The 13,937-nt window shown below is 36.9% G+C and overlaps 2 protein-coding genes across 2 annotated transcripts in view; one reads left to right on the top strand and one right to left on the bottom strand.

Moving 5' to 3' along the window:
* The window catches only part of METTL15 (methyltransferase 15, mitochondrial 12S rRNA N4-cytidine), a 176,663-nt gene extending 176,464 nt beyond the window's left edge, over positions 1-199 (bottom strand). Inside the window, exon 1 of the mRNA XM_081099627.1 lies at positions 105-199. The gene's annotated coding sequence lies outside the window, so the exon portion shown is untranslated. The remainder of the gene's footprint in view (positions 1-104) is intronic.
* A 2,888-nt stretch (positions 200-3,087) lies between these two features.
* KIF18A (kinesin family member 18A) overlaps positions 3,088-13,937 on the top strand; it is a 79,399-nt gene continuing 68,549 nt past the window's right edge. Inside the window, exons 1-2 of the mRNA XM_081098829.1 lie at positions 3,088-3,194; positions 11,517-11,881. Coding sequence (XP_080954955.1) covers positions 11,557-11,881 — 325 coding nt within the window. The 5' untranslated portion in view covers positions 3,088-3,194; positions 11,517-11,556. The remainder of the gene's footprint in view (positions 3,195-11,516; positions 11,882-13,937) is intronic.

Here is a 13,937-nt window from a genome sequence, read left to right on the forward strand (position 1 = left end):
GGGCAGGGGCGTGTGTTTCCTTTGTCCGGGGCAAGTGGGGCGACCTCTGGAAGTTCCCCAAAGGCGTGGGGGGAGCTCCCGGGACTCGACCACCTTCTCCTCACCTGAAGAACGAAGATTCCTCAGGTGGCCTCTAGCCCGGGCCACCGGTGACCACTACGGGGAACCTGAACTGGTTGCACGCCTCCGTCCCAGCCCCGGGGGGAAACTTGAAAAGACGGACAGCTCGGGTCTGTGTCCCGCCCACAACCGAGGAACGTGCGCCTTTGGTTCCGCCGCTTCCAGCCCCAGCTGCCCAAGGGTCTTGCAGGTGCTGGAGTTTCCAAATGGTGTTCCTTTGTGGGGAGAGGGAGGAGGACGGGAGTTGGTAAATAAGACCCTAGCAATGCCAGGATTTAATTCACTTTTTACTTCTTTTTTTTTTTTAATGTCAGATGCAACTTTAAATCTAACTTTCCATTTTATACTGGTCTCCACTCTTCATTTTACTACAAGCCTATGTTAAATGTCTGTGTTTAAATAACATGGAAGTTAGCTATACACCCGTTTCTTTAAAAGGCGGGAATTTCTGTCTCCGGAGCACTATATGTTTCTGAAGTTTTGGTTCTTTTTCCTTCATTTCCATACAAAATAAGTTCATTTCTTATGCTTTCTGGTATAATCCTTAATGTCTTGCCAAACTAAAGAGAGCTGGCACAGTAATGGCATTGATTACAATGTTAAAATTGATCTGTTTTAACTAAATATACATTCCTTAAAAATACGGAGCTCATCTGAATACTGCTTAATGGCAGTGTAAGGCAAAACTTTAAATTAAAATAAGTACCTAAAGTAGGCGTGGAAACACCTGTTAGATGGATAAGCCTTATACAATGTGTGTCAAAAACGACGAAATTTAAGATAGCTACTTTCTCAGTCACCAGTGACCAATGCAATTTTACAAGAAATTGGTAAAACACCTTTTTCACTTTCTATTAAGATAGCATCTTTTTTTTTTTTTTTGAGATAGCATCTTAATATCCCTCAACCTGGAAAGTATTTCAGAGACAACTTACTCAATTCTGAATTAGCTGGTTTGTACAGTTCAAGAAAAATATTTTCCTTTAGGAATTTCCTGAAAACTTCAGTTTTCACTTCAATAAAATAAATAATACCCACATCCCATGGGCTGTTTTGAGAATCAAATGACATAACATATGTAAAGTTAATAAAATGCCTGGGACATCAAAGATAAAGAACTATAGAGTGAGTGCATATGTGAATTTTTAAAAAAGACTTGTTAGTTTTATTATTAAACTCAGCATCACACATTCATACACACACACACAAACACTATTGCATTTGCTAAGATATATGTAATACAGCCAGTAATTAATAGCTTTATTGATGCTTTATCCTCTGTTCAAAACCAATCATATAACATGCATCATATACAATGTACAGCGCTTCTGATTTTCTTCCATAAGAAGTAAATGTCCATTTTATAGGGGTTTTCCACACATTGTTTTACTTATAATACTCTGCATTGGTGTTGTGCCATCCTATTTATATGGTGATAGTGAGTCACCCAGATATAAGCTCCAAGAGGGTAGGGATATTAACACAATTGTGTACTATTATGTCCCTAAAATCTACAATCAACAATTGCTGAATAAACAGATACAATAATGGTAATAATATAAAGGACAACAATGAAATTCACATCATACTATTAAAAATTTCCTGACGACAAATTATCTTAGCAAACATATTTCCCATTTTATCCAGACATTTTTTTTCCTTTTAAAGTGTACATTCTGAAACAATACATAAAACCTAGTACTTAAAAAACAAAACAAAAAACTACTGCATCCAATAATGAATAGGCCAATAAGTTTAAATGAATTTATTTTGAAATGCCATCATTAGAAAGAAATGTAAAACACCAAATGGTTTCACAGTCGGCGCCAACGAGAGTAGGCCTGGGAGTCCAGAGAGATGAAGCCTAGGGCCTCAAACCTAAAGCCCTGGACTTTTAATTAATTGAGGCTTATTGATCACGCTTTGGTCCAAGTGACAGTGGCGTGGGACCTGTGCCTTTGCAGGCCTCACTGGTCAGCGGAGAAAATAAATACCCAGAACCTATTAATCCACACCCAACAGACTCTGCCTCTCCCTCTAGCAGAGGACACCCACCAACCCAGGCCTATACCCTTCTCACTCACACCCTGAACCCTGGGACCCAGCCTCGCGCCCCCGGCGTCAGAGGCGGCCTGAGACTCCCAGGTGGCTGACTCCCACCTGCAGTTCCGGCCTGGCCCCGCCCACCTCGGCCACCGCCTCCGGAAACAGCCGCGTGCGTTGCCAAGGAGACGCGAGTCAAGGCGGCTTCCGCTGAGTCGCGCGGCTGAGGCTTTTGGAGCCCGGCGGCAGCGCGCCGCCGCAGCGCGCCGCGGCAACGTCCGACGTGATGGCGTCACGAAGACGGCAGCCAATGAAACGGGGCGCTGAGGAAGCTGGCTTGGGTTTGAATCTCTTGGTTGAGTTTGAGTCGCCGGGAGGCTGATAGGAAAGTGAAGAGTTGCGGGATCCTCTCTGGGGCCGGATGCGAGGGAGAGGAACTCTAGAGAAAGCTGCTCTCGGGACGCGCTCTTTGATGACCTGTCCTGCTGGACGCGGAAGGGTCCCGCCGCCTCACACGTGGAAGACCAGGTGGGCTGGCTTATTAACAAACAGGAAAGCGTTGAATGGAGGGTGAGGGTGAGCGTGGAGGTGGTTAGGATCCCTGGGGAGAAAGCTAAAGGAAGAGGAAACTGGAGAACCCCTAAGCGCCTGGCTCTGTGTGATCGGAAGCCCACGACTGCTCCGCAGGAAGGGCTGGGATCTCCTGCCTTAAATTCCGAGGAAGTCCAAGTTTTAAAGGGCATCCTGGCCCCTTTCCCAGACTTCGGCAGAGCACTTTCTGCCCAGCACTTTGACAGTGTAAAGTGACCTCCGCACCCCAAATTCAGAGTGTTTTGCCTCAGACACAGATGTGAAAGTGACTGGGCATCCCTGTCAGATGAGGAACCTTGGTTCCCTAATGTATAAACTTTTTTTCCCCGTGAGGTTCTGCAGTTAGACGGGCAAAAGTCCATGGAGACCCTGCCTGGAGGCCAGAGCATCAAGATTAGACCTGCCAGCACTGCCTAACGGATTGCTGAGGATCAGATGAGGTATGGAAGAGATCAGACCGCTTGGCAAGTTGCAAATGAAAGGGACATGGAGCTCTGAGAATCGGCCCTTCTAACGTCTGTGCTTAGTTTCTGCAAGACTCCTTTGGGCGCTCAATTACATAGAGGTCAAAGCTGACCACGGTTTAGGAGATTGGACCAGACATGAATAATTTGTGCTGCATAATCTGTAACTTAGGTGAACTGTTAACAATCAGGTAGACTGTGTTGGGCATTCTACAGGTTTTAGTTGGTAGTGTTATTCCGCCACCTTGAATTTTGGGAGGCATACTAGTAAATGAACTTTGGTGCTAGAGAATATAAGATTCAAAGACTACACAGGGCTTGTTATGTAAGTTTCTGTTATTTTGTAATAATTGTATTTCAGTACAAAGAGTATCTGCCTTTAATTGTAGCGATTAATGTCTCTTCTGTTTTTGAACAAGTACTTAGAAGCATATGAAATTTTCGTTTTAAGAAAGTGCCTCTTGTCCCACTAAAAATATACTCTGAATCGATGAAGGTACGCATAAAATTATTTTTATGCTGTCAACTCTATAAAAACTAGGAGGGAAAAAATAGCCCAGATGTCAGTGCCACCCTTCCCTGCATGTGAAATTCGTTCCCTGATGCATATAAGTTAGTAGAAACAGTGGCTCTAACACTAAAGTTATTTCCAAAAAGAGGTTTAAGTTGCCTAGAGACAATAAATGATAGTGTGGAGGATAATTCCTGGTCCTAAAAACTGTTTGTTGAATCTGAATCTAATTCAGGTTTGAGTTAACTCTATCATTCCACATTCAAGATGATTTGTGCAACGTTTCTGTTTCATTGTTTGAAAGCATTCTGATCCGATTCCAGTAGAGCATTGTTGTTCAGAAAATTGACTTTGGATTTGGATCTGGATCCACATTCTCACTCCTCACTTACTAGTTATGTCATCTTGGCAGAATTACTTATTCTAAAACTAGGTCTCTGTTTTTTGTAAAATGGTGACAGTAATAGAATCTACCTTATATATGATTATTTTAAGGATTGAATAAGATAGTGAATGTGAAATGTTTACCATAATGCCTGATATATATATATACAGTGTTTTCAAATAATAGTCATTGTTGTTTATGATTACTAAATATCACTGTGTAGACCTAATCCAAGAGTTCTCAATTCATGGTATATTTGGAGAGAATAGAAACTGTGGTAATCCAACAAGCATAGAGAAAGCATAAACTTTGTTTTATTTCAACATGTATTCAAGAGCTCCTGTACTACCCTAAGGTTTCTATCAAAAGTAGGCAAATATATATTTTTTAAACTTCTGTAAGAAAGTTTGTGTATTATGTATTGATATCAGGAAGAATGGCAATTAAATTCTTGAGTTTTAGATTTAGTTAGTCTGTGTTCCAATCCCATGTCTTGTGCTTCCAATAGTGTGACTTTTGCCAGTTAAAGTAATCTCTCCCTAACTAGTTTTTTTCCTGTGTAAGATAGGAATGTTAATAATATACCTATATCAGAGGATAGTTGTGGGGATTAAATAAGAAGCATGTAAATTGCTTAGAATGTCTGTCTGTAGAATAAGAGCTCAATAGAAAGTATTTCATAAATAGAACTTGTTATTAAAGGATAGTTGTGTTTAAGGTAAACTTAATAATTTTTGTTTTGTTTTGTTTTTGAAATTTTGCATTTAAAATTCAAACAGCAAAAAAGAATATAAAGTAGAAAGCAAGCCTGCCTGTCACCCAGACCTTTATATTTCCTCACCATGGGGCAACTGGCATTATCAATTTCTGTGTTCTCTCCCTCGGAGTCCATGCATACACAAACAGTATGTAACTTTTAAACATACAAATGATTGTGTGCCGAGTCCACTATTCTGCACTTGTTTTTTGGCACATGTATCAGTAAAAAACTGCATTCGTTTATTCAATAAGTATGTATTGAATCCTAAATATTTGACAAGCCCTGTTCTAGGGTCTGGGGTACAAATCAAGACCATACTCTCACAGTGTTGACATTCTAGAGAGGAAACAATAAGTATGTAATCAAATAAAACATCTATTTTCCAGTTAGTCTAGATGCTAAGAAAATAAATAAAGTAAATAAGAGATTGATGAGGCAAGGGCAGAAATACTATTTTGAATGGAATCTTGAGGGAAAGCTTCTGTAAAGTGCCATTTGAATAGAGAGAGATCTAAATGATGAACTGAGGGATTAAGATTTGCAGATATTTAAAGGGAGAGCCTTCCAGGCAAAGAGAAGAGAAAGTGTGAAGGCAATGAGGACAGGACAAGACTGAAATTTTTTTAGGGACGCTAAGGACAGTGTGACTGAAGCAGAGTAACCAAGGAAGAGAACATTTGAAGAAACGGTCTAAGTAGACAGGTGTAGAATCTACAGGACATGGTAAAGAGTACATTTTATTCTTATGTTGGGAAGTCATTGAAGAATTTAGGGCAGGGGGAATGACATAAGACTCATAAAGTAATCTGCTTTTGAAGAAGGCATCAGTACATACAGTCAATGAACTAAAAATATTATTGTATTTATGTATAATTGGGGGTGAATCTTTTAACTTAATTGGCTTATACTTTACCTAGAGTGAATGGTCGTTAGTTAAAGTTAAGGACTGCCCCCATTCAAAGCAATTTATATTATATTGCAATTATTGAAGAGAATTAGTTTTTAACACCTCTTCATTAAATATAGCAGAGAAATGAGCTGTTCCATGTAAGTGAAACTCTCAGAAAATTGAATGTTACCCTTGTCAAGTGACATTTTAAGTTCTCTCACTGATTAGCATGAAACATCATCTCATTTTCCTGATTTTGTATGAAAAGAAATTTGGCACATTTTTAAAAATTTGTGCCTCAGGGTCCTCATTGTTATTGCCAATCATTGTACCCTACTGTAATATGTTCATTCTGTTAGAGAAATATATTGTATGTTTGTCTCTAAATGGGTAAATTGCTTTCTTGGATTCTGTGTCTATTTATTTATGTGTCTAGGTTCAGTACAAGAAGTTAGGGATATAAAAATTTAAAAAATACACCTTCATTAGCTGTTATATTTTGTCATATGCAATAATTATAAAACTTTAGAGCTAGAAAAAGGACCTTAGATATCATATAGTGCAACCTTATCATTTTATAGATTGGGAACAAAAAGCCCCTTCATTAGCTCCTTTTTACTCTTTTATATTATTTTCTCTCTAGACTAGACAAATACCTTTCTTCTATATGAACAAGGGTATTGGAAGTGTTTCTCCTTAATGTTTTAGTTCCAACAACGAAATCCCATCAGCTTGCTCTTTTGATTCTATTCAATCAATATCACTTAGTAAATATGACAGAATTGAACTGTCATTTGAAAAGTATTTTGGAATCAACAGATTATTGTCAGATAACAATATTTATTCTTTAGCCAATTAATAAACATAGTTAAGGAATTTGCTTTCTATGTGCCTTATTCAGAATCAACTAGATCTCCATCTCTTGTACTTAGCCATGTTAGAAAAGAAAGCAGGCATCATGTATTAGTATAAGAGCAACCTCATCAATCCCTGAAGGCATCAGTATATTTAAACATAGACAAATTTTTACATTTTGGTGATTTTGTTGACTTTAGGTTATTTGTTTGTTTGTTTATTTCTTCTGACTTTAGGTATTTTTAGTATGAAAATTATATTCACTCATTTGTTTTGACAAATTAGGGTAAATATGATACTTTAAAAATTAAGATGATGTCTTTCTTAGTCTATAACAAGTTTAAAACAAATTTGCATTTGCCATACTTCTTAAACTATCCTTTAGGTAATTGTCAAAATTTCTTCTTGAAATGTTACTTGAATAGGATCTGTTGCCTTCTAAAATATCTTCAATAATTCCTGATTAAATTTTCAATCAAATCTAAGCTATAACCTTGCATTCAAGATCTTCTAAATCTGACCCCACCCTAATCCAGTTTTATAGCTGAATGCAATCTTCTCCCTTCTCTTTTGCTGCATCACTACTGAGCAAACAAAGGTAAATTGAGATCTCTTTAGATGCTATAGAAAAAGTTACAATTATCTAAAACTAAACTAGAACAAACAAAATTTAAGAAAATTGACCATGCAGTCAGTTATGTCCACTGCACAAGAGCTTATGTTTTCTACCATAAGCTCTTGAACCTGCTGCCTGAAATATTTTTGCCATAGGCACTTACTTTCTCACTCATTATTGAGTTTCTGTAAAGTCACCCCACTACATAAGCTTCTTTCAACTGCCCTATCCTAAAATAGGAGCCCACACATACACTGCTGACCCTCTTTATCCTAGGGCCCAGAGAAATACCTAGCACATAGAAGGCACTCAGTAAATATTTACTGAATGCATAATTAGTTTTCCTTCTTGAAATGCTTTTTTTTTTTTTTTTTTTTTTTTTTTTTACCTAGTTAATAATGATCCATCCCTCAGCTCTCAACTCATCACTTCCTCTAGGAAGCTTTTTAACTATGTCAATACCCCATTATACTTTTACATAGCACTTTTCACCTTTACTTTAAAACACTTGGCACAGTTAAACCTTTATCTTTTGTGTCACTATATTGTTAATATCTGTTTCCCTCACTGCACTGTATATTAAAATAATATTGTTAGTAGCAAACATTTGCAGTGGTATACTCTGTGTCAGACATTATTCTAAGTGCTTAATCCTCACAACAATTCTATGAAGTAGGTATTATTAGTCCCATTTTACAAATGAGGAAACTGAGCCATAAGGCATTTAAGTAACTTGCCCACAGTTATGGCCAGTAAGTAGTAGAGCTGGAATTTTAAACTAGGCTGTCTGGCTCCAACATCTAAAAATTAACTTATTGAATTAATTAGTTAATTAGCAAGATTTACCTTCCATCCTTGAGGTTCTAAGTTCTGTTTTGAAATAATCACCTAATGTCTTATATGCTTGGCTAACCATTTCATATATGTACATATTATCTGTCATTTTTAAAAAGTTTATCAGTTAAAGTCAAAGCATTGTTGAATACTTTTAAAAGATTTAGAAATGTGTATGGAGGCTAGTTTCGGGTATCATAAGAAATGTGGGATTCTACTAGCCTTTAATAGGCAGAGGTCAGAAATACTAAACATACTCTAATGCATGGGGCAGTTCTAAACAAGGAAGAATTATCCTACCCAAAGTGCCAGTCATAAGCTTATTGGGAATCATTAAAAAGATGGACCAGTATCTTTGGGAACAAGAGGCATGAGTGGGGACAGATAGTGAAGAGAATTGACATTTATTGAATGCCTTAATACCTGTTATGTCCTTTAACCTTTACAACAGTATTATGAGGTATTCTCTCCTTTACACAAATGAGAAACCTGAGACTCAGTGAGGTTAAGTAACTTGACCAAGGTCATAGAAATGAGCTATAGGTGCTTTGTGGGACTTGGCGAGACAGAAAGAGCAGAGTAGTAATTCACTTGGGACCTGACTGTTAGAATCCAAATGACCATCTTTCGTCTTTAGCATTCTATTTTTGGAGAAGGACAGAGTCCTAAAATGGGAGTGCTGTGTCCACTGTCTTCTGCTTTTAGATTGCTTTTGGCCTTATTTGAATTCTTTCCAAAAGTATATGGTTTTATGACATATTTTAGCTATCTCATTGCTGTTATTTTTCCATTAAAAAACACACACACACACACAAATGAAATTTCTTCTTTTAACCCTTCTTCCCCCTCCACCCACACCATTTCTTTGCTCACTTTTGTAGTAGTAGTTTCTAGTACTAATTTCTTTATTCACTCTGAATCTTCTCCCATTCAGTCTTTTTTCCCACCATTCCCCCAAAATTGCTCTTCTCATTGGCCTCTGTTTTACTAAATCCCATGGTTACTTCTTATTAAATATTGAACACATTAGCAGTATTTAACACAATTGATCGTTCCTTCCTCCTTGATTTAAAGGTCTTCCTTAAGGTCTTCAAATCTTAATGTCATTTGAAGCTTTAAAAACTTCTAAAAGCTTCAAATGGCATTAAGACTCTGAGGATAGCTTTACTTTTTTAAAATTATTATTGATTAAGGTATTATATATGTGTCTTTATCCCCCTATTGCCTTTCCACCCCACCCACTCATGCCCTCACCCCCCTGGTGTCTGTGTCCATTGGTAGGCTATATGCATGCATACAAGTCCTTTGGTTGATCTCTCCCTCTTTTCCCCGCCCTCCCCTCCATTCCCTCTGAGATTTGACGGTCTGATTGATGCAGCTTTACTTTCTTAACTTGGCTTCCCACTGCCTCAACATTTCCACCTGGATGCCTATTAGCATTTTCAGATTTAAGATATCTAGAACTGAACTGATCTTCTGCTCCAAAACCTGCTCTACTCTCTCTCATTATCATCCCAGTTAATGGCTATTCCATTTTTTCCCAACCCCAGGCCAAGAACTTTGGAGTTATTCTTGAAGCTATTTTCTCTCATACCCCACATGTCTATCCGGAAATTCTATTGTCTTGACCTTTAACATACATCCAGAACCTGACCACCACCCTGTTCTGAGTTACAGCATCATCTCTTATCTATATTACTACAGTTACTTAGCTAATCTCTATTCCCTATAGTATTTTATCTCCACAGCAGTGAGAGTGATTAGATTATGTCACAATGCAAAAAATGGCATGTATGTGTGAAACCATGATAAATCCCTTTACCTGAAATATTAGACCCTTCCCTTACACTCAAACACTTGAGCTAAACCATATACAATTACTGGGAGGCTACCCAGAAATCTAGCTTTGATTTTTTTTTTATTTTTTTTTTTTTACAATGACTCCAGCACTATTTTAGTTTGGGTCATGGGAATGAATAGGAAAGGATCTCTCAGAATTATATCAAGGTAATGAAGGCAGAGCCTTGGCTTGTGAACTATTTTTAGTAAATGTGATCTTGGCTGCAAGCTTCTGGGCAGTGGAAATTGAAACAACCAGGCTGGTCTCTACCTGTGTTTCACAGACCCATTGGATTAAAAATAATTCCAAGGATATATCAATTAGCAAGCCCAGATATGAAGGTGATGGAGATGGTGTATACCCATGCTTTATTCAGGGATCCTAGCTCTGAATATAGATCCTAGTCACTGTTCTATAATGATGTGAACTTAGAGTACATTAATGATTGCAGGTGTAAAAAAAATAAGTTTAAAACACACACACACAATCTATTAGGAGATAGTAAGCACTTTGGAAAAAAATAAAGCAGGATAAGAGTGATTAAGAATTAGGTTGGCAATGTTAATGAGGTTAGGAGAGCAGCAATAGAGCAAGTACTTGAAAGAAGTGAAGGAATTAGTTATGTACTTGGCAAAAGAGAGAATGGCTAATAGAAAGACCTATGGGGTGCTTGGTATGTTAACTGGAATAGAGTGAGCAATAAAACAAGGTGAAAAATGTAGGCAATTAATGAACTTAACTTGTACTCTGAATAAGATGAAGAACTGTTGGAAGATTTTGAACAAAGGAGTTAAACAAATAAACAAATGTGTGCATACATGCACAAGCACACACTTGACCCTTGAACAAAGCAGAGGTTTGGGGCACTGCCCCCCCCCCCCCCCAGGCCTTTCAAAATTTGCACATAACTTTTTTCCTTTTTAAAGTTAAATTTATTGGGGTAACTTGGTTAGTAAGTTTATATATGTTTCAAGTGTACAGTTCTGAGACACATAATCCTTATATTGCATTATGTGCCCACCTCCCAAAGTCAATTCTTCTGTCACTATATATTTGACCCCCCCTTACCTTTTATTTTACCCCAGCCCACTCCCTTCCCTCTGGTAACCACCATACTGTTGTCTATGTCTGTGAGTTTTTCTTGTTTGTTCATTGGTTGCTTTCAGTTTTATGTTCCACTTATGAGTAAAAGCATATGGTTCCTAACTTCTGTCTGACTTATTTTGCATGTAACTTTTGACACTCCCAAAACTTCACTAATAGCCCACTGTTGACTAGAAATCTTACCAATAATATAAACGGTCAATTAACACATATTTTGTATGCATTATGTACTATATTCTCATAATAAAGATAAAAAATGTTATTAAGAAAATCATAAGGAAGAGAAAATGCATTTACAGTATTTATTTTTAAAAACCTGCAAAGAAGTGAACCCACACAGTATAAACCCATGTTGTTCAACAGGCAACTCTCTATATATTTCCAGTAACATTTACCAGGTGAGTGGAACAGCCTTAAAATCTTTTTTCAATGAATACTACATGCCATTCATGTTGCAGGCATATAGAACTAATATTAAAACTTTATGTTTCTTTTTAATTTTAGGTATTTAGGTGTTCATATAAGCGAATCAAGATAACCAACCATGTCTGTCACTGAGGAAGACCTGTGTCACCACATGAAAGTAGTTGTTCGTGTGCGTCCTGAGAACACAAAGGAAAAGGCAGCTGGATTCCATAAAGTGGCCCATGTTGTGGATAAGCATATTCTAGTTTTTGATCCCAAACAACAAGAAATCAGTTTTTTCCGTGGAAAGAAATCTGGAAATCGAGATATTACAAAGAAACAAAATAAGGATCTTAAGTTTGTATTTGATGCTGTTTTTGATGAAACTTCAACTCAATTAGAAGTTTTTGAACACACTACTAAGCCAATTCTTCGGAGTTTTTTGAATGGATATAATTGCACAGGTAATTACTTCAGTTGGGGTTTAATTTTCCTGTCTGATTTTAGTTTTTACATTAGAAGAAACATCTACTTGGCCTTTTCCTCTAAATACCAATTTTAAGGTGCATGTTTGCTAAAATTATTGAATTCAGTAGACTTTCATTGTAAATGCAAACTTTATTGAAATTTAGTCATTATATATAACATATCATTTGTGAAACTTTCTCTTTCATGGTCTTGCTATGGTCCCTATAGACAATCATCCTTTCAATTTGTTATTAAACCACAGGCTTCTTATAATTGATGCCAGATTTCTCACAATTTGTGTTTATAATAGTTTCACTGCTTACCCTTATCCTTATAACTATCTATCCCTGTGGAATAGTCAGACATTTTTGGACACTTGGCATTTTCTTTATAGCACCTTTTTTTTTTTGACAATATCTTGAACTAAAAATGTTAAAAGCCCGTGTTAATTGGATTTCAAGTGCTTTGTTAGCATATCTTCAGCCAAAAAATAATGTTTAGTGCCTTTGATAGACCTATAATAATTTTCCTTTCAAAATGGCCGTCTTGATTTCCTAGAAAGAGATATGTCCAAAAGGCCAGCTATGTCTCTGTGCTTACAAGGCACTTCATACCACTATTCATATCTTACTTTTGGAATTGCCACAGTTTATGGCATTTTCTTTAAGATGCCCCAAAACTATAACATATTTTACTGTCTCTCACTGACTCATTCAGTTTTATTACAGAAGACTTATCCTCTTGGTCCAGCAAGAAAGGAATGTCGTTTATTGATTATATTGCTATGATTCTGAATTTTAGCATATATTCTTTTCTTCATTCATGGAATTCCATATTGTCTCTAAAGATTTTAGATTTTTTTTTTACATCAAATAAACAAAAATCTACCAACTGAATCTTTGGTCTCTTCTTGGCTTTAACTTTATATTCTTATCTAGCTGTCTTAAGACTTCTTGATATACTATGGTCTTACATAAAATAGAACAAAATGAAACATACATCACTTTAATTCATTCTTCTGAAAAGTATTTTTGTAGTTGAACATTTAGCTTAGCAGAGAAATTTAACTTATAAAAATATTCTCACCATTAATAATATGAGGAACTATTGCCTTAACTCAATCTTATGGTGGGTATTTGCCATATGTGGACTTTTTTTTGCATTAATATTGTGATGGTATTTGACATATGTGAACTTTTGGTTTTGCATTAATATTGTGATGGGTATTTGCCATATGTGGACTTTTTCTTGCATTTGAAAAAACACTTTTATGTGTTACTGGATAGAATCTTGAAAACAAAGTAATTTGCGTAAGACAACATCATTTTTTTGTTTTAAATTTTAAAATGAATTTTATAAATGGTTTCAATCTAGAACTCATTCACTCAGCAAACTTGTATCGAATACCTGCTTTGTGCCAGGTGGCTTGTTAAGTGTGAAGGATATCTGGCCTCTGCCTTGGCAGAACTCAGAGTTGGAAATACACTGTGATATGTGCTGGAATAGAAAGTTGTGTGGCATATACTAAGGGCTCAAATAAGGGAGTAGATGTTTCTGCCTAAGACTGTCAGGGAAGCACAGGAAAGTGACATTTGTGCTGAATATTTAGAACAGATGAAAGTTTTCTAGTTGGATTAAATAGAGTAACTTTCCAGGACAAAGGCAGTGGAGTAGAAAGAGAGCAGCACTTGAGGAGAACTTCAAATAATCTAGTGTACCTAGGCCACAGCAAGGGAGAAATAGGCTAGAGCGGTAATCAGACACCCTCTCTTAGAGTGCCTAATAGTATTCCAAGGTGAGGAATTTGAATTTCCTCCTGTAGGACTGTGGAACTATTACACAGCTTTAACATATTCAAATTTCATTTTTCATAAAAGTAACTGCACAAATTCTATGGGATGGAAGAAGATTGAGACTAATAGGGAGACATAATTGATTACTTAGCATGTGTAAGTTTGCTGTAGAAGATTGGGAACAAGTGTTGGGGTTGGGGAGAGGGGAGCCAGGTGGTTGGTTGGTGGTACCATTAGTCAGAATAGGGAATATAGGAGT

Source organism: Myotis nattereri (assembly GCF_964212035.1).
Source record: "Myotis nattereri genome assembly, chromosome: 9".
NCBI classification, from domain to species: Eukaryota; Metazoa; Chordata; class Mammalia; order Chiroptera; family Vespertilionidae; genus Myotis; species Myotis nattereri.